The 22254-nt window shown below is 55.6% G+C and overlaps 9 protein-coding genes across 9 annotated transcripts; 5 read left to right on the top strand and 4 right to left on the bottom strand.

Annotated features, from left to right (window-relative positions):
- Window positions 1–846: 846 nt before the first annotated feature.
- On the top strand, window positions 847–2394 carry BGZ61DRAFT_525448 (kinase-like domain-containing protein; the record flags this gene model as incomplete). Its single annotated transcript, XM_046252763.1, has 1 exon — window positions 847–2394. The coding sequence occupies one exon, from the start codon at window positions 847–849 to the stop codon at window positions 2392–2394; it is 1548 nt and encodes a 515-aa protein (XP_046112085.1).
- A 3040-nt stretch (window positions 2395–5434) lies between these two features.
- On the top strand, window positions 5435–6861 carry BGZ61DRAFT_488711 (uncharacterized protein; the record flags this gene model as incomplete). The annotated part of the gene is made up of 3 exons (XM_046250135.1): window positions 5435–5486; window positions 5574–6409; window positions 6475–6861. 3 exons carry the CDS (start codon window positions 5435–5437, stop codon window positions 6859–6861), a joined length of 1275 nt encoding a protein of 424 aa, XP_046112084.1.
- Window positions 6862–7528: 667 nt separating this feature from the next.
- BGZ61DRAFT_438034 (ATP synthase complex subunit H-domain-containing protein) lies at window positions 7529–8792 on the top strand. The gene is made up of 3 exons (XM_046244196.1): window positions 7529–7687; window positions 7788–7881; window positions 8148–8792. The coding sequence occupies exons 1-3, from the start codon at window positions 7661–7663 to the stop codon at window positions 8417–8419; spliced, it is 393 nt and encodes a 130-aa protein (XP_046112083.1). The 5' UTR covers window positions 7529–7660; the 3' UTR covers window positions 8420–8792.
- A 650-nt stretch (window positions 8793–9442) lies between these two features.
- Window positions 9443–12168, bottom strand: BGZ61DRAFT_488710 (kinase-like domain-containing protein; the record flags this gene model as incomplete). The annotated part of the gene is made up of 2 exons (XM_046250134.1): window positions 9443–10895; window positions 10949–12168. 2 exons carry the CDS (start codon window positions 12166–12168, stop codon window positions 9443–9445), a joined length of 2673 nt encoding a protein of 890 aa, XP_046112082.1.
- BGZ61DRAFT_12593 (uncharacterized protein) lies at window positions 12159–13128 on the top strand. Its single transcript, XM_046237091.1, has one exon. It carries the CDS (start codon window positions 12362–12364, stop codon window positions 12896–12898), a length of 537 nt encoding a protein of 178 aa, XP_046112081.1. The 5' UTR covers window positions 12159–12361; the 3' UTR covers window positions 12899–13128.
- A 626-nt stretch (window positions 13129–13754) lies between these two features.
- On the bottom strand, window positions 13755–15456 carry BGZ61DRAFT_12505 (uncharacterized protein). Its single transcript, XM_046237081.1, has 2 exons — window positions 14582–15456; window positions 13755–14374 (listed from the first exon to the last, which is right to left on the bottom strand). The coding sequence occupies exons 1-2, from the start codon at window positions 15073–15075 to the stop codon at window positions 13795–13797; spliced, it is 1074 nt and encodes a 357-aa protein (XP_046112080.1). The 5' UTR covers window positions 15076–15456; the 3' UTR covers window positions 13755–13794.
- Window positions 15457–18202: 2746 nt separating this feature from the next.
- Window positions 18203–18503, bottom strand: BGZ61DRAFT_525444 (uncharacterized protein; the record flags this gene model as incomplete). Its single annotated transcript, XM_046252762.1, has 2 exons — window positions 18203–18315; window positions 18407–18503. The coding sequence occupies 2 exons, from the start codon at window positions 18501–18503 to the stop codon at window positions 18203–18205; spliced, it is 210 nt and encodes a 69-aa protein (XP_046112079.1).
- A 651-nt stretch (window positions 18504–19154) lies between these two features.
- Window positions 19155–20060, top strand: BGZ61DRAFT_525443 (uncharacterized protein; the record flags this gene model as incomplete). Its single annotated transcript, XM_046252761.1, has 2 exons — window positions 19155–19330; window positions 19406–20060. 2 exons carry the CDS (start codon window positions 19155–19157, stop codon window positions 20058–20060), a joined length of 831 nt encoding a protein of 276 aa, XP_046112078.1.
- A 32-nt stretch (window positions 20061–20092) lies between these two features.
- BGZ61DRAFT_336912 (iron hydrogenase) lies at window positions 20093–21820 on the bottom strand (the record flags this gene model as incomplete). Its single annotated transcript, XM_046239006.1, has 1 exon — window positions 20093–21820. The coding sequence occupies one exon, from the start codon at window positions 21818–21820 to the stop codon at window positions 20093–20095; it is 1728 nt and encodes a 575-aa protein (XP_046112077.1).
- Between the last annotated feature and the right edge of the window lie 434 nt (window positions 21821–22254).

The raw sequence follows: 22254 nt of genomic DNA, 5'->3' as shown, positions 1-22254 counted from the left end.
CGGAGCGAAGGGCAATTTAAGCATTGGGCGCCGCCCGGCCCATATTGCGACCTAAGAGGCAATATTAGGCATTATTTGGCATTATTTGGCCGCCCGTGCTTCGTGTCCCAGCTCGTAAGGGAAGCCGGAAAGTACCTATGGAAGGCAGGTAGTATTTCCGCCAAATGTCGGGCATGTACACGGCTCCGGGGGGGGTTTTACGTGCAGGATCGCTAGACGACAGGGCACTAATAGCCGTCCGCTCCCGAGCGGCTGGTCACTGGGCTGCTGGCTAAAAAAAAAAAACCCTGCCTCGCGTGCTGAGCCGGGTAGGGCGAAGTCTGTTCAGGGGGGCCTCGAGGGAGTGCCAGCGGGGGAATTACGCTTGTTACAGCGTGGTGCAGGGCGCCGCAGCCAGTCAAGGCCGCCCAAAAGTCGGCCTGGGTGCGCTGGCGCTCCTACTGGCCGGCTTTCAAGGGCCACCAAATTTTCTAAAATGTCTTGGTCGCCTGCATCCTTTGTTTCGCCCTTTCCTCCTCCTTCTTCCTCACACCTCTTGGTGAACTTCTCTCCCTACAACCCTCCCTCTCCCTATACCGCCCACAAATGCATATAGCAAAACCCGCCAACGTTCGAACCTCTTTCTTCCGCTATCAGATGCGTATTTCGAGTTACCACCAAATCCTGCGACACTTCGAATCCGAGCCCCGCGCTGATCCGGAGAGACGACGAGGCTCCCCCTGAACGACTCGACCTCAGCCTGTTGCACTTGAACCGTACCAAGTGTTTGACTGTTGAGCGTTGTAGTTGTTTTGGGTTGATCGAGCCACCCATTCTACTCTTCCTCTTTCGCCTCCCGACGCGACCATGTTAAGCCGAGCCCCCACCGCGGTTACCACCGTCCGCGGATTTCAGGCAACCCCCGTCGCCTCCGGGGATGAGGACTCCGACCATGGCCTTGGAGATACTCCACGCATGCCCGCTCGCAGCGGACGTAAGCTTATCGACGATGTTGTCAGCGCCAACTGCAGCCCGATTCTTCGCCCCAGCGGCTCTCCCGCCGTGTCGGGTATCGCTAAGCTGCGTCTGCAGATGGACCCTTTGAGTCTGGATGGGTCTTCATCGCCATGTCATTCTATGAGTCGCTCCGGGAGCCACCAAGGCTTGGGTCTGGATGTGCGTCGAAAGCTCATTAGTCGCTCGCAGAGCCGCGACGATGTTCGTAGCGACACTGGCAGTGATGGCTCGGAGAACGGCTCCATGAGTTATGAGGTCAATCTGGAAAACGACTTTGTTAGTGAGAGTGTTCGCGAGCGCACTGGTTACATGGAACCGCTTGAGGGCGGTCTGAACCCGAGACGCAAGATGACGTCGGAGGACTTTGACCACCTCAGATGTCTTGGCAAGGGTACATACGGAACGGTGCTTCTGGTGAAGCAACGCTCTACTGGGCGGCTCTATGCGCAGAAACAATTTAAGAAGGCGTCTCTGGTGGTCCATAAGAAACTCGTCGAGCAGACCAAGACTGAGCGACAGATCCTCGAATCGGTCAACAGGCACCCCTTTGTGGTCAAGCTCTTCTACGCTTTCCAAGATCGCGAGAAGCTCTACCTGATTCTTGAATATGGACAGGGTGGAGAGTTGTTCACTCATCTGAACACGGAAAAGATGTTCACAGAGACGGTGGCGGCTTTTTACATGGCCGAAATGCTCCTCGCCATTTCGCACCTTCATAATGATTTGGGAGTCGTCTATCGCGACCTCAAGCCCGAGAACTGCCTTTTGGATTCCGAAGGTCACCTGCTTTTGACGGATTTCGGGCTTTCCAAGGTCGCCGTAGATCAGTCGGAGAGCTGCAACTCGATGCTTGGCACGGTGGAATACATGGCACCGGAGGTGGTGCTTGGAAAGAAGTACGGCAAAGCGGTCGATTGGTGGTCCTTTGGCGCTCTTGGATATGACTTGATGACTGGAAACCCACCTTTCCGTGGCCAGAACCACGCCAAGATCCAGGACAACATTGTCAAGCAGAAGCTGGTGCTCCCATACTTCCTGAGCCCTGACGCTAAAGACTTGCTCACGAGGCTCCTGCGCAAGGACCCCAATAAGCGACTCGGTGCGGTCATGCCAAAGGACCTGCAGACGATGAAGAAACACCGTTTCTTCCGCAAGATCGACTGGAAGAAGCTCGCAGCACGAGAGCTGGAGCCGCCGATCCAGCCGATGATCACTGACCCAGAGTTGGCCGAGAACTTCGCGCCCGAATTCACTGAGCTTTCGCTCAGCCCCGTTCAGACGAGCAGTGATATCTGGTCGCGGAGCGTCCCTAAGGATGACCTCTTTGGCGGATTCAGTTTCGTTGCGTCATCGAGCCTCTTGGAGAATGAGGGCTTTGCTTTCGCGGCGCAGATCTGACATACGCTTGGGCCTCGGTGAGATGACGGTTGGGTAGTTGTGGTTGCATTCGGGGAATGTGATGCAAAGGAGTGGAAAAGTAAATATGCAGAGAGATTGCGAGACTGAGACTTTGGGTTTATCGGACATTAGAGGCGTACGTGGTCTAGTTTCTTGTTTCCTGTTTCTTGTTTCTATCGGGAGCCCTGCTGGTATTGGACGGTGACGACACCGACAGGTCTTGATTCTTGGGCGAGATAGACGAAGCGGACGAACGGGACGAACGGGGACAAAGAAAGCAATACACGATAGATCGGTTCCCGAGAAAGATAAAAAACCTCATTCACGTATCTTGATCCCCGAGGCAAACCCAATTGCCGGCAGTGAAGACCGCGTCACCTCTGTTTCAAGTGGTGGAGGAGCGCCACCGGGACGAGGGCAACGTCAGCGGCCGGGGCTGAGCTGGCGTTTTGGGATTGCGAATATTGGCAAGATTGGCGGTCAGATCTCGTCTGCAGGCGCGGATTATGCAGACGGGCAGAGGGCCAAGAAAGGCAAACTGCATGAGTGACGGGTTGAAGGCAAATGGCCGGAGAACGAGGCGCTGGGACAGTCTTGGCAGCGCATGCAGGGCCAGTTGCGGAGCCGGTTAATAAGGCTTCTGAAGCGTGTGAATTGACTGCGCCGTGAGTGGACTTGGTGACTCGGTGGAGAGCTGCTAGCCTGGGTCAATCCATGGCGCGGTGGTATCATCATGGGTTGTTGACCTGGGGCTCGGCTGGCCTAGCGCAGGACGCCATCCACTGCCGGGCCCTGTAATTGCCGGATGGGGAGCCCTCGCGCTGGGTCTGGGGGCGCTAGGAGAAAGGGCTGAGATGGAAGTCCTCTGCTCGAGCGTGCGTCGTACCGATAGGCACAGGCGCCGCACCATGTACCGGTGCAGGAGGCGTACAGCAACATGCACACGATACATGATAGCCCGTACGCGGACCAGACAAACGCGCAGCAGAGGTTGAGCCACGAGGTGACGGCATCAGAGGGTTACGCGTACTCTGTTGAGATGTTGGATCCCGCGCGTTCCAACCGACGCCTCGTGGAACATGTTCGAGCTTGGCACGCCAATGGTTGCGCAGCGATGGGCTATTCACCCACGTTTAAGCATGAAAGGCCAAGCTTTTTGCTGCCGTCAGGCTGTGGGTTGACATGGCACTGACGACGGGATATCCGTAGATACGAAGGAATACAGTTTCGTTGGCCGGCCTGAGGTCCATCCCATGCCGGCTTGATTGAAAGACTGGGAATGCTGACGTATACTCCCCGAGCTGCAGTTGTAGATTTTCACCCAAACTCGGTGGCGGTGGTGGTGTTGGTCCGGACCTCGGGCGGTTAGGTTGCAAATTACCGCGGCGTCATTGGGTGCCATCGCGGGGGGAATCGCCCAGGAGGCCTCTCCTGTAACAAAGTGCCGTCCGACGGTCCGGGGCAGTTTGTTCTTGGCAGGTCTTTTTGCGACAGTGACAGAGTGACAGGTGGACCTCGCGACAGGGCCACGGCAGCGATAATTCGACACTTCGTAGTTGGCTGTGGTTCGGAAGCGCGGCAGAAAGTCTATTCTTCTGTTTTAATTTTCGCTTCTAAGTTCCAGGCGGAGCAGGCCAGGGAATCACGGACCTTCGATCTTGAGTTAGTAAGTAATGCTCGCTTCGTTGCCTTGCGGTGGGATGCGGGTGGGAGATGCAGCGGGGATGGAGCGGGATGGGGGCGGGATGGAGCTGGGGTTGCGCCGTATCGGGAAGATTGAGTGCCCGCAGCCGACGACAAAGAGAAGGTATCAACGCCCCCCACAAGAGCCATGTCGACTTCAACTGGGTTAAACCGTGTTAATCAATGACAGCAATCCTATCTGAGTTCGCTGCGCACACAGCGAATCCCGGCGGCCAAGACTGACCTTTCCGAGCATTTCCTAACCCTCCTGGCCCTGAGAACTCAGAAGCTTATCATTTAGAGTGCGGCGGTGCTGGGAGCTGGTGTGGATTCCCAACCTGGGTCGGCCGCCCGCCATTGTGTTGCAGTGCTTCGCCCACTGCATTTGTCAGTCCGCGGTTTCGGTTGGTCGGAGCAACGGACGTGCAGCACAGTCAGTTATTGATGCTGGTGCAAGCAGACAGACGTGGACGACGCGGCCGCAAGTAGGTAGGTAATCGTAGAAATGCACGGAGTAAGTTACGTACTGGGCTGTGAGCGCACTGCATGCACACACACACACACACCTGTAGGTACCTTACCTGGCCTGCATGAGAAAGGGTACATGCTGTACTGTAATCCTGAACATGCCTGTGGTCAGCGTCTCAGCGTCCCAGCCTCGTCACCCGCCAAGCGTCCCAGCGATCTCACTTATTAGCGGATGAAGTGAGCCAGCGGCACCGCGACTCTCCGTGCTGCTGGCGCTGCTGGCGTCTCCGGGCCACAGCGGGCACGCGGCACTGGTATCCGAGCAGCGAGCACCAACGAAACCTCAAGCCAATCCTTCAACGCTCGTGCTGGGCCTAGGCCTCGCGCCGGTGCAGCGGACGGTTTTAGAAACACCAAGTTTCCCAACAAGGTCACAAAGAGACAAACATGTGGCAGTGTGAGGCGTGCCCAGGCGTGCCCAGACGCTGAAACCCTATTTTCCCCTTCCCAAGCGACGAGCATCATCAAAGGGCGGAGCGTGACGCTGACGACAAGGGAAACCAAGGCAAACAAGGGGTGTGAGCCTCTTTGCTCATGCTTGGCGCTCCCTTCGAATCAGGATCATCCCCCATCTCGTCCTCCTCGAGCTAGTCTCGGGCTCGAGCACCTTCCGAGCGTGGCTTGCTGCTAGAATGCTTCTTCCATCGAACCCCCTGGCTGTGTCACGGCTGCCACCCAACCTGTCCATATATGGTCCTGGCCGTGCCCCTCGTTGACGCCCTCATGTTCAAACCCACTCCCCTCCATCTTACAGCTTGACTTTTCACAGCCCGACTTTCACAGCTGGACTTCGACAGCCTCATCTGAATTCAAATCCATCACACCAACCATGAAGTCGCACATTGGCACGCTGGCTGCAGCCGCCGCCACCACCTTGTTATGTAAGACATCATGTCCCCCACCGCGCATCCATCAACACCTCCCCAAATCATTTGTTGTTATTGTTGCTGACACAATTTGACATTTAGACGCCCGCGAAGCTTCCGCCACCACCTCCTCATTCTGTCCCGGCTCCGGCGATGTCTGCTACCGTTGGGGTGTTCCAGAGGCCGCCGTAAGTTCGGGGTCCGGAGACGTATACTTCCAAATCAAGGCTCCCACCAGCAACCAGTGGGTTGCAGTTGGCATCGGCTCGGGAATGAGCGGTGCCGAGATCTTCCTCATCTACCAGGACGGCAGCGGTAATGTCACCTTGAGCACCAGGGCCGGCAGAGGCCATGTCATGCCCCAATACGAGGAGAGGAGCGCCGTCGAGCTGCTCTCGGGGTCCGGCGTCAGCGGCAGCGAAATGACTGCCAACATCCGATGCGGCGACTGTTCTTCGCTTGACCTCTCCGGTTCCAACTCGTGGATTGGCGCCTGGAAGTCTGGCGACAGTCTCGACACGACCAGCAAATCAGCGACCATTACCGAGCACGATTCTGACCACGTCTTCAACGTCAACTTTGCCTCGGCAAGCTTCAGCTCGAGCGGGAACCCATTCACGAGCTCTAACAGCGATTCCGACTCCGATTCCAACTCCGGCTCCAACTCCGGTTCCAACTCCGGATCAGGATCAGGTTCCGGGTCTGGGTCCGGGTCGGATGGCGCAGTAACAGAGACTGGAAGCAGCAGCAGCGACACCAAGTCCAATGCCCATGGCATCATCATGGCTATTGTCTTTGTTATCGCATATCCCATCGGCGCCGTGTTTATGCCCCTGGTCGGAAAGTGGTTCCTCCACGCAGGTTGGCAGTTTCTCGCTTTCCTGGGCATGTGGGCGGGTTTCGCCCTGGGCTATGTTGTCGCTCGAGATGATGCTATTGTAAGTGTTCCATGGACAGGTATTCGCATACCCCACGTCCGCGATTGCTAACGCTCTCTTTTCAGTTCTGGAAAAACACCCACACCAAGATGGGCACTATTGTTTGCGCCCTGCTCGGCCTGCAACCCATTCTCGGATGGGCGCACCACCAGTACTTCCTCAAGCACCAGCAACGAGGAATCATCAGCCACACCCACATCTGGTACGGCCGAATCCTCATAGTCCTAGGTATTGTCAATGGAGGACTGGGTCTGGAGCTTGCCAACTCCTCCCGAGGCCTTACCATCGCGTACTCAGTGGTTGCTGGTATTGTGGGCATCCTGTACATTGCCGGCAGCCTTCTCGGTGGAATGCGAAAGAGGCAGCGCACCGTGAAGCGGATCGTCTCCCCTCAGATGACTCAGGATGAGCAACACCATATGTCCGACAGGTCTCAGGCCCGATACCAATAAGTGTTGGTGCATGGAATTTGGAAGAAAAAAAAGAGATTGATGTGTAAATAATTGCAGTTGCTCAACTCTGAGCCATCCAGATACTTGTGGTTGGGATACCACATTCGGAAACGGAAAGGGAGGATCACGGATGTTACTGGTAGAGAGCTTTTGACGGAGTATTGCCGAGGATTTTCTGTAACTTATTTTGTGGGCGAGATTATTTCTCGATTATACATAACGAACCAATTCACTATAGCGCAATGCAAATCGCTTGAACTCAATATGCTTGGACGGAACGAACACGAGTGGGCGTGAGAGAGGCGTCGCATGGTGAGGTCATTTGCTGTTGCGCTTGCTATGATGTCGCTGGACATACTGACAACGCTCATGCTTGCTGAAATGCTCCGATCTGAGCGTGGGAATGGAATGGAGATGAGATAGGTGTAAAAATTGGCAAAGGTGGAGATAAGGGTCAAATCAAAGTGACTGCAGGAAGTGGACGCAGCAGCCGGGATGAACGGCATCATGGTGATTCATGAAGTGTGAGCTTCTGAAGATTGATAACAACTTACTACGGGGTAGGGAACTCACTCGTAGCCAACCAGAGCTCGCGCGGGTCACGTGGAGCATCTGACCAACTCGCAGCCGTTTTGCTCCGGAGCACCACCCACTCCAACTGTCAACTGTTGGCCTGAGGCAGCAACTCGACCAGGACAGCCGGGGCGACGGGACCTCACGATTTTTCCCCAAAACCCTCAGTCAACCCCCCAATCCCCGTATCCGGAGTACCCAATTGAGCCACCCCAGCCATTTCAAAATGCTCAGCCAACTGTCCCGGGCCACGGTAAGCAATCTGTCCATCTCCAGCTCTACCTCGGGGCTCACCTAGGGGCCCGCCGCCCGGAGAAGGAACCTCGTGGTTGCTGACGTTTTCCGCTTTATAGCGCTCTCGCTCCGCCGTTGCGGCCGTTTCCCGAGTCGCCAGAGGCCCTGCCGTCCAGGTGAGGGGCTTCATTGCGCCTACCATCTCCCGACGAGGTAAGATTTTGCTGCCTCGATGCCTCCGCCGTCCCATTCGCATCTCCCTTCGATGCCGTCGGCCTCGCGCGTCGTCGGTCGGGCGAGAATTCCAATAGCCGAAGCTGCGCTCCACCCGAGCTCCGACGTCGCCAAACCACCGCCATCTGTCCCCAAAACACCGTTTCCATCGTCCCTAGACGCGACCCCGTTGTTCCAATGCGCCGCTACGACGTGCCCATGAAGCCAATGCCGTATAAATGCTAACGCCTCATCCTTTTCCCCAGCCGACTTCGTCCAGGAGCTGTACCTCAAGGAGCTCAACGCCTACCAGACCCCCGCCGTCAAGGCCTCGGACTCCGTTGGCCAGGTCCAGACCTTCAACGAGCCCAAGACCCCCGTTTCCCCCGAGGAGACCGACCTCGCCAGCAACCTCGCCGCCTACGAGACTATGGCCGTCGAGATTGAGGGCCAGGACGTTGCCGCCCAGTCCGCCACCGGTGCCACCGAGGCCCCTGACTGGCTCGAGGCTGAGGAGGATGACGAGCCTCACCACTAAGCGGGGGTTTCACGGTCCGGAATAGACGCCCGGTCGACCGGCTGCGGCCCCTCGCGGTCTTCAGATGTTAATTGAGGGGGACCATGAAAAGAGGGAGGTGGCATCGCCCAACGGGAGGAATTGAAGTGAAAGGGGTTACAGCAGCGGATTGGGGATGATAATCCTGTGTACATTTTCCTAAAAACAGCCTTCGGTTGCCTGTAGGAACTCATTGAATGCGAAAGCCAAATGAAGCAAGCAACTTTGATCGTAATGTATGCTGCCTCGCTTGAACCAACTTCTCGTGAGGCATAAAACACCCTGACATGTCTAAGTGCGCAATCTCACTTTGATCAATCCTTAATCATTCTGAAAGAGGTAGTGCAATTGCGTCCTCAACATCATATTAACTATTATCTCTTATCCGACCTCCAACCAGTGGGTCAATCTGGATTGTGCTTCTTGCTGAATATCTACCACTTCTACAACAACAGACTGCATGAGGTAGAATACTTCCTTTCCACCACTGAGAATACTGCGAGGCACCCATTTCACCAATTGTCTCTTGTCACAAAGCCAGTTCGGTCGCTTGCGGACTCTGGGTATTGACGGCATCGATATGATAAGACTTGCAACACGAAGACTCGCAGTGAGTGAGTTCTAAGCACAAAGGCCGCCATTGCAAGCAATTGTTAATAACACGAAATATGAGAGTCCCCTACTGTGGGAACTCGACCCCGTTGCTTCTGGCATTCTGAAAATTTGCACATGGCCCATCAAAATTTCGGGGAACAGGACTGGGGACTGGCACTGGACCGATCCCAAATACTCCCTTCACAACCATAACGCCATGATCCTGTTTCAGCAAGATGACCGATGCAATGCAATACCAGCCGACCCCTATGCAATAATGCCATGATTAAGTATCCATGCCCACAGGGCAAGGTTTTTTTGTTTTGTTTTGCGAATTACTTTTAGGACACGGATGAACCCAACGATCGTCAAAACGCCACGCATTTGGAGAATGATAAAATCGCGTTAGAGTTACACGTCAAAGTGAGAGCCTCCCACCATTTGCTCATCGTGCGTTGACGATCTCACGATGCCGCTCATCCGGTTTGCCTTTCTCAGGTCAATGTCGTCCAAATTGTCCCAGTCGTCGTTATCGTCGTGGTGCGCGTCGTCCATGTCCTCGTCGTCCATTATTCTATGACGGTCACGGAAGTGATCGTCAAGAGCACTCTCATCCACAAAAGTGAAGCCCTGGAAGTTTGCTTGGACGGATGGAGAGAGGGGTGTAGATGCCGCATAGCCTCGGGCCAACGCGGCGGCGCGCTCATTGAGGGAGCCATTCTGATCCAAAGCGGTTGTAAATTCGGGATCAAAGTACGACACGTCGGTCTCGGACTTCAACTTAGGCTTAAATGGGGGTGTGATGAGCTTCTTGGAGAGAAGAGTCCAGTCGATGTCGGCGAAAAAGGCGTGACGCTTCAGTTCCTCAGCGTCATCCGTGGCTCCCAGTCTGTGCTTGGGATTTCTGTTAAGCAATCCCTTGACAAAGTTGCGACCTTCTTGGGAGAGGGTGTCCCTGGGGAACCTGACTTTGCCGAACGCAATGTTCTTGTACATTTGCTGCGTGTCCTCGGCGTAAAATGGACTCCAGCCACAGCACATCTCGAAAACCAAGACACCAAGAGACCAGAAGTCGACCATCTTGGTGTAGCCTGACTCATCAAGGAGAACCTCGGGTGCTAGGTACTCAGTTGTTCCGCAAAACGTGTTTGTTGTGTCGTTCTTGGTGAGGTTGGCCTTGGAGAGACCGAAGTCGCACAGCGCGATGTGACCGTTGGCATCTAGGAGAATGTTTTCCGGCTTTAGGTCTCGATAAACAATGTCGCTGTGGTGCAGGTGCTGGATGGCCAAGATCAACTCGGCAATGTAGAACTTGGCGCGTTTCTCATCGAACCGTCCCTCCTTTTGCAGATGCCAAAAGAGCTCTCCTCCGGACATGTAGTCGGTGACCAGATACAGCTCTGAAGGTGTCTGGAAAGAGAACTTGAGGCCAACAATGAAAGGCGAGTCGGACATGGCTGTTCGGACAAGGATGTTTCGCTCGCCCACAGTGTGCGCCACCTCCTTCTTCTGCACAATGACCTTCTTCTGAAGAACCTTCATGGCGTAGATGCGCTGAGTATCCTTCTTCCGCACCTGATAGACCTGACCGAATGTCCCCTTACCGATAAGCTTGAGAATGTCGAAATCGGTTGGGCCAAAGTGCTTCCGTTCCGATCTCTGGTAGAGGGCTTCAACGTATATCTCACCCGTCGGAGCGTTTTCGGCCATGGTATCGGCATGGCCCTCTAGCTGGAACCATCCCTTGACGGGATTGTTAGGGTCTGCGACAGCTTTGAAGTCAACGTGTCCTAAGAACTCATCGCCAGTGGTGGCATGATCGTAGACGGAGATATCGACAAGCATGTTTGAATCAACAACATCGCTTACTTTCGTTAGTGGAGGATACTCAACTGACATCCAATGCTAGAGACTTACAAGGCCGCTTCGGCATCCCATTTGGGGCTCGTAAAGGACTCGCGTGGGGAGCGGTTTCGGAATGTGTTGTAATCAGTCACGCTGGTGTTGCTGCTTTGACGGCTGCGCATTGGGATAGCCATGGGGCGGCCAGAGTCGCTTCCTTGTCGCTGAATGGCGATGCCTCCCTTTCCCGGAGTGGCAACACTGAGACTGTGTCCACCTTCGACGTTCCGGGGGCCACTCGAAATGAGCTCACTTCGCTGGAACACGACAACGACGTAAGGGTCTCGACTCTTCCGCAGACCCCGAGCTTCCGTAATCTTGATGGTCATTTTACCCTTGGGGGCCGGCGCCTGGGCACCGCCCGTGGATCTTGGAGTCTGGGTTCCGCTAACTTCAGCACCATCATTGCTGGTTCTCGCCGAATTGATCCTCCCATCTGACCCTGAAGGTCGAGCAGCGGACAGCGCTCGAGTTGGAGTCGGGGGGCCGCTCTTGAACGTCATAGCACGAGTTAGCTCCTTGAGTCCATCAAGAGAGTACCACTTGCCAGGGGTGGGACGAGTGGGAACACTCGATTCAGAAGGGGCTTCATGGGGCGATGAAGGATTGGAGACTTCGGGGAGGGTTGTGCATGTGGAAGGGTCCGATTCAGGAGGTGATGAGTCATCAGGTTGGAAATGTGTAGTAGTGAAGAGAGACGTGCCAGACGTCTTGGGTCGTGACGGCAATGTGAGAGACTTTGCAGGTGCAGCAACGTTGCTGTCTGCGCCTGCAGAGATCATGACTTTGGATAGGGAGCACCCAGAGGAAGATGGCTGGGAAATTGGTGGAGTTGGGTAAGGGTCAGGGATAGTCTGCTCCATCTGCTCTGCGCCTGGCTCGAGACCGATATGCTCGCGGTGCAAGAGCAAAAGGTCTGAAGTCAAAGAAAGACAGTCTTGGGGAGAGTTCTCGGTGTGCGCCTGCGACTGCAGGTCGGTGGGTGGGGTGGATTCGCCACGGGCCTTGTCCGGAGGCATAGCACTCTCGGGGTGGCCGGGCACTTGAGAGGAAATGTTGGCTGTGGGAGGATTTTGACGAACCTGGCCAAAGTAGCTCATGATGCCGGGCAAGCGTTTGTCCTGGAGGTCTGGTTGGGGGGTGGCTACGCCAGATCGAGGCGTTTCGAAACCAATATGATCGACATCCTCATCAGCGGCTGCGGACCTGTTGGTTTGGTTAATGACCCCATGCATTTTTGTAAGAGATTTCGAGTGAGTGAATAAATGCTTTTGCCCCGAAGATGCGGCGCGGGGAAGAGCGAAGTGGGAACACTAGTTCATGACGATTGCCAAGCGCGTCAACTAGAGGGGGAACAGGGTAATGGCCGTGAGGGACCGAGAGGGAGAGTGGGCTTTGAAGAGGTGACTATGACGAGAAAAACACGGAATGGGGAAAGGTCTGTTGTGGTCTCGAGGGCGGTGGTGTGGTGTGGGCGCGGGCGTGGGTTGTGAGGTAGCGGAGGGCCGGCCTGCAACAATGGAGCGCGGAGACGGTGCCGAGAGCGGATGTCGAAGGCAGAAAGCGGAAGCAAAATGGAGGGCGGAGAGCGCAGAGAGCGCAGGCGCAAGCGGGGAGGAGGAAGAGGTGGTGGAAAAGGGGAATGACGAGATCAATTTTGCTCCGGAACAACACAGCAGAGCGAGCCATGTGGCCGGGGTGGGCTTGTTCGAGGCTTGTCTGACCGAGAGGAGAAGAGACTTATGGCCCTGGAGCGCTGCGTGGGCGGACGACCGAACAGCGCTGATGGCGGGGTCGGGGGCGAGCGACGCAGGGACTGAGCGACGGGGCGACTGCGCGCGACCCAAGGCCGGCGGATGGGATCCAATCACGGCGGAGGCGAGTCAGGCCGCAAGGGGAGGAGGGAGGAGCTCGTTGCATGTGGTAAAGTCTCTGGGAACGTCTGGGGCTGGCCGGCTTCGATGACGGATCATGGATGGCGAATGCCCGGGTCCACCGCGATGTCGTCAAGGGGACGGCCGGCGCCTTGAGACGTGATTGGTGCTGGATGTACTGGATGTACTGGGCGTATTGGATGTTGGTGGCCAAGAGCCTCCGTCCTCACATCGCCGGGCCCAGAACTACTGGAGCTTCACAAGACCAAGCTTCCCGCGTAATCCAGGTGCCATGCGACTCAGCTCAGGGCAACAGTGTGTGTGGTGGTGGTGGTTGGGGGAAGTTAGGGTGGGGGACGGGGCCCAAAGTCCTCTTTCCAGCTGCCTGCTTCCAGCTGCCTTGCTTTCACGCCAACGCCCTGTTTACCACCGCACTTGGCGACTGGCCCAGCGGCTTGCAGGGACGGGAGTCCTGCTCGGGAGCTCGAGGAGGGACAACAGCGGGCAGGATATCCACGGCAGGCGGTGTCGGGGGTCGGGAGGCACTGCGACTAGCCTGAAGGAGACTCTGACTCGACAGCCGGGCCCGCTGTGCACAGGTGCTGAAGCCTGAAGCCGCCATGTCCATCGCCACCCCTGTGAGGGCCGGTGAGGGGCTCTTGCAAAGCCGGGACCACGATTGCCAGGGACCCGGTGCTGGCCAAGACCTGGCTCCAGAAAAACGACGAGACGGGATGGGGACAGCGGACACCAGCTTTGGGCCGCAATGGGGACGAGGATGCGACTGCAAATACGGGTTCGGTGGAGAAGGGAGATACGCAGCAGAGGTTGTGGGCAAGGTCGGGGAAGAGGGAAGATAACAGAGAAATCGTGTAGATCACGTACTTTGACATCATCGCCTGCGTAGCTCGTCGCAGCAGATCAAAGCCGCCTTGGTTGGAAGCTGCACTCTCCGTGCCCGTCATGGCGGCGACAGCTGGAGGTGGGCTACCACGGCGGCTCAGGAGCAGGTAGGCAGGCCGGGTCCGGGACGGCGGGGGTCGATAGCGGCAAGCTTCGAGATGGAAGGCCGTCGAAGGCGTCGCCGTACGCCTTGCGGTGGTCGCGAGATCGGAGATGGGAGGTTGTGAGGGCAGTGACGAGAGAAGGGCGTCCAGAAGACGACGGTTTATGTTGGGAGGAGGGAAGATGGAGCTGCAGAGAGGAGCTGCTGGAGAAGATGATAAGATGTCTTTTGGGGCGAAGTGAGGGTGGGCTGGGCGAGGTTAAAGCCGCCGTACAGTGCGCCGCGACCGAGGCAACTAGAGCAGGCGCTGAGAGGGTCCGCGACCAAGAGCCCGCGACACTTGTCCTCGTCGAGCTTGGGAGGGAGGACGAACGCAGTCGGCTCTGACGGAGGGGGCATTTAGAGTTGACCGAGGTGGGGGAGGCGGGAGGTATTGCGATGCTGATTCTCGATGTGCATCGGCGTTCCCCCAACAGTGAGGGTTGATGCTCGGCGAGTTTGATACCGTGCCGCCTCGTCGGGTTTGCCGCGGTTTCCCTCGCTTCAAACAACCCCAGGTGCCTGTGCAGGCGGTCATGGTCAGCGCAGTCCAGTACTGGTACTGGTACATGCTCATCTCAGATCCCTATCAATTCTCCATGGAAAGTTCTTCGGAACTGCGCTGTGTTGCAAGGCTCGGCGCCATCCGCCCCAAGGGGATCCGCCACCCAGCACCATGACCCCTCCTTCTTGGGTGAGATCCCTGACCTAGGTAAGGTACCTACTTACCTTAATCCTTCTAGTTCTTGAGGCCGGGCTGGCGGATCGAGCCCTGGGTCAGATTGGCGCATCGAGATCCGATGGAGGGGCGAGTCTTTGAACACGAGCGAGCCGCTGAGTCCTGTTCTTGGGGGCGTTGATGTGGTGGTTTCTGGAAGGCCCGAGACGACCTCCAGTTGCATGACACGGCCCTCCCGCTTCTCGCAGAAGCCGCCCACAGTCCCAAGTTCACAGTGCGACCAACTCCTCCACTGAAGCTGATGCGCGGCTGCGCGGCCGGTGGAGGCGATCGATGCTCTGTTCTCTGTGGACGGCTGGCGGGCACGCAAAGCGGGGCCCTGCTCCGCTGGTGGGTTTGGCGGGCTTGCATAGCTCCGCAGGACCTCTGCCCAGACTATTTGCTTAGGGATTACGGCACGCTGGATAACGCTGCGTGGCGGCGAACAGGCGAGACATGGAGTGGTGGCAGGCGAGACAACTGCGGGAGAGTCGATGCAAGTCATTCGAAATGTGTCGGATAGTGAGTCAAGTCGGGTATTTCGGGATTGTATCTATCTCGCTGGGAGGCCCCAGCACACATAGATAGCCAAGTACATACACAGCTGCGCAGCCATGACTCGAATTCAGAGTCATGTCAAAGCCGCTCGGCATCTGATTTCTTAGTTGACGAACCCATGTCAGACTCACCTCAGCTGCTCATGCTTGTCCTGCAGGAGATCTGACGGAGAAGTCGGTCAGGGCAATTGCTGCTGTCTTTCGCAGCGCGGGACCTTTGTTCGGGGTGCGCGATGCTCAGCCATTGCTGCATCAAGCCTCCCAGTCCTGACACCGTTGGCACCGGCCTGCATCCAAGCAATTTTATTTTTTCTCGCAAGCATCACCTGTCAGATATCACAGGTCACGAGGTTAGCAAATGACTTTTTTTTCTTTCTTTCTGGCCACGCACTTTGACGCAGCGTGCCCCCAAGATATCGAATTAGCCAGTTCTTGGCCATGACGCTCTCCAGTAAGGGCACGCGACGAAGCTGGGGCATCCTAGTACCCACCACCCGGCGGCTCCAACCTCGCAGCTAGGACCCAGCATTGGCCATTGACTGCGAACCGTGGGATTGGGTATCCGAACTCCTTAATAGCGCCGACCTCCTATTAATTTACTCCAGACCTAATCTCTGCTTCCCTTGACTCGTGTAATCCTCACTGGCAGGCAACGTGTAAGCTCTTGTCGTAAGCTTGTGTCTTACCTGTGGTCTGTCAACATGCCGAGGCCTAGGTGCAGGGGGTGCCAATGCCGAAGCGAAAGGCCAGGGCCCGACATCTTAGGTTGGGAGGGAATAATCGGATTCCTGACCGCTTGAAGAATAAGCCCCTGGCTTGGCTTGCGGCTGAAGCGAGGCTTGTATGACTATCCGGCTGAGGCGCTGGGAAATGCATTGCCACCATTACGGACCGACAGGATCGCTTATAGTGAGAGTACGACATCAACCGTGGCTGATTGTATACTTGTCAAGTCTGCCGGTTGCCTCACATTTCTTGTCGAAAGCCTCGCCGCATGCTCGGAGCCCGACTCAGTGTTGCTTGTACAGTGGGACGCAGAAAGTTTGCACCTAATTATTTGTACCGTGAGAACTTGAGTAGGTAAGCATCATAGGCTACTATCTCCTGCTTGTACATAATGACGTCGTCAATTCTATAAAATAAAGATAAAGATAAATATTTTACTCTAACCCTTACCTTAACCTTTATATTGGCGATAAACCATGGTCAACTATGGTCCAATATAGACGAGCGTATGGTAGAAGTGACTTAAATCGGGCGCAAACTTTGTGCATTCCGCTCCATGTGAAGCCAAGTCACCCACACCTCAATGCCAACATGATGTCCAGGATTTGGTGTTGGCGTCAGAGGTACATCCCGCGAGGATTAAATATATCCATGCTTAGCGGTATTCTTTGTCCCCAGCTTTCCTTTCCGTGTGGTAGTCAATGCGGCGACAGGTTTCCAATCGGAGCTGCTTGCTATCAAAATATTTTTAGGAACCTGGATTTCTCACTATTGCAATAGCACTTAAAATATCAGTTAAGGTCGGGCATAATAAATCCCAAGGGGTATTATTGTAAGTGGTATTGGTACTGATTTCTTTTACATGTTTTGCCAAGACCGTAAGGTACCTAGACTATACACCCATTATTGTGATGTCAAATTTGCACATTTAATCCTTGTCAGTGGTCTCATGATACCTAGCAGAAGAGACGTGAGGAGCATACCTACCTGTTCGCCTCCCATCCAGCCCACGTTCCAATACGGCCGGCGAAATATCCATGTCCGCCACCCCACGGTCCTTTGGTCCCAATGGGCCGGTCACCCCACGGCGTGATTGCGTACCTTTGTAGCCGTCCTTTCAATGTACCATGGATCATTGGGCCATTTGCGCGGTTGCAACACCCCGGATCCACGGCCTCGTGTAACGACAAATCACGTCACATGTCTCACCGCGCATATCCAGCAACCCCGTGGCTCGGATGGATGGATAAGAGGAATGGATGGAAGGAGCGAAAAAGAACAGACAGCTGCGACTCGGACTTTCCAGGCAGGTGTATGTCACACGTCATATTCAGCAACCCCTAGTGCGTGTGGTTCAGCTGCCGGACAGATGGTTGCGTCAGGTGGAATGCGGCCTTGAAGCATGTGAGCGACGTCGTCTCAGTTGTGGCCATCTATATCCTGCTTTTGAGCACCGCTTACGCGAAAACTTCAGGTATACATCTAATACACTGTAGCACCAACGCCGTGGGGGTACAGCCTTCTTCCCGGTTGTAATGGCTGTGTTACCAACAATCTAATGCGCGTAATATCGGAGTTCCTTTTCTCGGGGGAAATGGCTGATCTGCCCGCAAAAGCTCGATCTTTACAGACGAATAGATTTTATGGCGGGTGTATGGCATCTCGTGTGACTTCGTATCATTGGCAAGGCAAAGGTAATGACGCGATGGAAGCTGTAAGCGACGAGGTTCAAATGATACTCGTAAGAAGGAATTAAATACACCATATTTGGGTTTCAAAGTTCGTGTTCAGGGTGGGCCGATGTTCATCTGGCTTGGATTGATCCTATGCGTAGATATGTGTGATTAACACACATATATCTATCGAGCCTATTTTTTTTTAACCATGTTGGGTACTCTCACGTCCAGCATAATGGTACCCTCGAGCCAATGCTGATGCTGCTGAATTCCGTGTCCGATACCAATCAATATGCATAACTAATGTGAAATTACAAATTCTTCATCGATAATGATCCTGAGGTAATTACCTCCGAGCCTAAAATATACTGCAGAAATATCCAATCAACACTCTGTGTCTGCTATATATGTCATTCTCAACCCGTGGTTATTTTATGCTTGGTGCCCAAGACACGCCAACCACAAGTCTGCAATGGTCACAATACGAAGACAAAATTCAAGCACCGACGGAAACAATTTTTGGACAACACTTCCTCCCTTTTCCGAAATGAGCCGCGAGCATGACGCGAAGTTTGTTGGCTCGAAGCCGGTGGCAGCCAAGTTCTCACCGCTCCCTTCAAGACGGCGACACCATAGCGGTCAGACATATCCAGATTTCTGGACGAATGACAACTCACTGCTTGGAGTCGTTTATCATCTTGAGCCACCTTTGCTCCATGTCGGGCGTTACTCCTTGGGGTTTGGACGTGTCCTTGGCCCGCGGCACCAGCGGGTCGGGGTAATGCTCTGGAGAGTTGTCATCAGCTGGGGCTAGCTCATCGGCAGATGCATGGTGCAGCACGACGACATTGGCAGAGGTGAGGTGGATAAAACATACTCATGGTGAACTTCTGGTCCACCAGTTTCGACTTCGCCGACTCAAACTCCTCCTTAGTTCTCCTCGCACTCGTGTTGGCGCCCGCGTTATCGGTCATCTGGTCCTGAAGGAGGGGCGATGAACAGAATCCGCCCGATATTCTGAGGCCGAAAAGGCGCTTATGGAGAAGAGGGCGGGCTTGAGAGGGACGTTCAATACGCCTACCGGCAACAGCACTGCTGTTTCAGATGCTGGATATGAATCTAAAGGGATATATCTGGAGCTGTTGTTGCATCTGACGGATGAATGCGCGGCTCAGCCTCGGGGTCTGTCTGCCCCGCCACCGACAAGCCACCCCACAAAGCCAGGGCGGATCTCGGCGCTAGGTACCGTAGCCTGTAGCCTGTGGCCCGTGGCCAGGTGCGCTGGGCCAGCAGCTCTGGCAGAAGCGACTTCGGAGTGACAAGCGCTTCTGCGGCTGTCGCGCCGGGCCCCAGGTTGTCGCCATGTCCCTCACGGTCCCCAGCTTGGTGCAATTCATTACCAGCAGCCCCACGCCCATGCCTCCTACACAGGGTGCCCAAACCTGGCCCAAAGATCACCACCTCTTTCAACCCTTCGAAAACCCTTATTTGCGTAACTCCGATTCCCACGTCACAACTCACCGGCCAGGCCCAGCAGTGCATTCATCGCCGAGACACACCGCACCTGATTCCGCAATTTGAATCTCAAAACTCTACCGCACGACGCAGCCACAAATCCGACGACAATGGGGAAGCAGACGGCGGTCCCGGATGCGTGGGAGGACGACTGGGAGAGCCAGGCAGACAAGGTCGCCAACGAGGACCAGCAGCAGCCGCAACAGCCAGAACCCCAGGCTCCCCTTAGTAAGGCGGAGCGCCTCGCGCAGCATGCCGAGGCGAATCGAAGAATCTGGGAGTCTGCGTAAGCTCACCCTTCCCCTCCTTCTACTGAAGGGCGGCTTCGGAGTTATAGTTGACACTTTCTTTTCTCCAACAGCGATTCCCCCCAGACGTTCCACTACGTCGAAGCCAACGCCAGCGTCCCCCTCGCCAACGCCTTTAAGCCCCAGGTGAAGGTGCTCAGCCGGAAACCCATGATTGCGAAGCGGGATCCCGTAACGGGCAAGTTGATCGACGACGAGGAAGAGGCGAAGAAGGAGGTCCAACTCAGCCCGGAGGAAATCCGCGCAAAGCAGAAGAGGGACCGCGAGGAGAAGCAGCGTCGCTACGAGGAAGCCCGCGCAAAGATCTTTGGGGAGTCGAATCCGTCGTCTGGGGCGTCGTCACCAGGCGCAGTTACCCCACCCCGATCCGACGGACACTTTGCTCCCCGGGGACGAGGCCGAGGTAGAGGAGGGTACCGCAACAACAACGAGAACCGCCAATTCGACAACCGTCAATTCGACAATCGCCAATTCGACAACCGTCAGTTTGACGCCCCTCGAAGACCGCTCAACCCCTCAGGGTCCGGCCGTGAGCTATACGACCCCAACTTTACGCCTAAGCCAGAGTCGTCCACAGCACCACGAAGGGCAAATGACAATTCAAATCCGTCAAAGGCAGACCAGAACCCAATTCGAGCACCGAGAGGACCAGACGGGAGTGGGCGGGGAGGGTTTGGCTTCGCTCAGCGAGGTGCCAAGGAGAGTTGATTTATCGATTTTATCTATCGACCAGCTTACCCTTACCATCCACCTCCAATCTTTCCAGCCAGCTGCACCACCCTCTCGGTATCTGTGGTCTTGTCCTTTCCAACGTCGCTAATCACCTCACGATAGCTCGTGAATGCAAGTCTATCCAAGCCAATGCCTGTGACCTCCGCCCAATGCGCCAGGGTATCATTTATGTACGAGCGGGAGATGCCACCAACGATATCTCCAGAAACCTCCTCGCCAATATCGACTTCGGCCTCCTCTCCGGAGAAGTAAGCCTCGTCAATCTCTGCAAGCCAGTCCTTCTGTTCTTGTGGACCCGGCTTTCCGGTCACATTCTTGCGGTCCATGACAACGGGGTCGTCAACCTTGACCTGGCCTCCGCCGTTGGTGCACCCTCCCGGACAAGCCATTACCTCGACATAGCTGTGCTCAAGCGAGGCTGATTTCCCAACCGGCCTGCGAGCGCTGCCGAAGGGCTTTCCACCCGGCATGCGTGATGGCCGCGCGGGTCTTAGCCGCCGGACCAGATTCTGGATGTTTCTGAATCCATAGTATCGAGCGGCCTTGAATATCGGCTCGCCGTTAACTACGACTGAATATTCTGCCACGTCGACATTGCGACCGCGGCTGGTGACAATCTCTGCGCCGGGAGTCTGTGCTGCCCGACTTTGGAGGATGTGATATAAAAGTCCCCCGGAGGAACCAGCCTCGCGAGGAGGATTCCTGGAAGTCCTGTGGGGGAATAGGAATTTATTAATTTTTGGATCGGGAAATGGCGTCGAGGTAGAGTTGGAAAGGGGTGTTTTAGGGATGTCGAAGAAATTGAGTCTCCTGGATTCAGCAAGCATGAGAACCTCCTTGCTTGTGATGACACAGTCGACATCGCGAACTCCTCGACCTCCTGAAAGGCCCCCAGCCCAGACTTCTTCGGTCAACTCTTCGCGACTCGCCTCAAGCTTCTTGTCGAAACAGGGCATGACAGCCAGATGCCAAATTCGACTTGGTGAGATGTCCAGTACCCGGCTTAGTGTGGTCTTCAACATGGTACCCATGAGGGCCTGTGGTGATTTCACCTTGGACAGGTGAGGGAGGACATGAGGGTGTGTCTTCTCAGCATAGCACACCCAGCCGGGGCATGATGATGCTAGGATGGGGTTTTTGGGAGCAGCAGTCCCTTGAGCGGCGAGGACCTCGTCAGCGCCAAGGACGAGGGTTGCCTCTCTCGCAACATTGGTGTCGACAACCCATGTGAACTCGTTCTTCCACTTGCCGCCATTGGCAATGCCGTCTGGACCCCTCAACAAGTTGTCGATCATGTGAGACACCTCCCTCTCTGAGACATTGCCACCGCACGCAGCCGCCAGATTGGCCCTGGTCTGGGGACTCACACTGGCAACAAACAGCTTGGCCTTTTCATTCTCCAGCCCCTGTACGCTGAACTTGCCATTGTTGTCCGGCCCCACTACCCGGAGAGCGGGCGCCGCTTCGAGGGTGGCGAGCACTTCGGCATGGCTTTGCAGGCTGACAAGCACGGCCTCGGCGGATGTGACGCAGCCGGAGCAGGCGAGGCAGTCGGTGAGGGAGATCTGGGCGGGATCGTTGGGGTTGCTGGCGGCGGGTTGCTGGCCGTCGAGGATAACTTCGGTCTCGTCGTATTGCGGGGACGGGGCCAAGGGGAGGGTCTCGACAGGCTTGATGCAGGCGACTCCGGGGGAGATGAAGTCGTTCAGGTCGTCGGCGGAGAGAATGGCACTCATGGCGCCGGGTGTAGTGGGGGAAGTGAGCGGCTGCTGTGTGTCGCGCGAGACGTTGTGTTATGAGAAGGATGCTTTTGTCGTCGCCGATGGTGGTTGTGTTTTAAGCAGTGGCGGGAACTCTCTCTTTAGAATATGGGGTTTCCCTCTTTTGGATTTTTTTCTGCCGTTTCTCCAGGCGCAAGCGCAAAGCAGCTGACAAATAAATGGCTGCAAACGTTTTTAGGTAGGTAGGTATCAAGAAGCGATTATGTACTGCTGAGCCGTGGGGACACTAAATCTATGAGTCAAAAGAGGGCTGGATGTGACAGAAAGCGGGCAAAAGATAAGGGGAAGGACGGGGAAAGGTCTCGACGTGTACGGGAGCGCAGTTGGCCGTGGACTTATAATGCGTAACTCCTCGGAGTGCCGACACACGGGATCCGTTCCTGGCTCCT

This window comes from Ilyonectria robusta (assembly GCF_021365365.1).
Source record: "Ilyonectria robusta strain PMI_751 chromosome Unknown BGZ61scaffold_1, whole genome shotgun sequence".
Taxonomy (NCBI): domain Eukaryota; kingdom Fungi; phylum Ascomycota; class Sordariomycetes; order Hypocreales; family Nectriaceae; genus Ilyonectria; species Ilyonectria robusta.
Note: the sequence above shows the minus strand (reverse complement) of the source record. Positions and strands in the feature narration are given on the sequence as shown.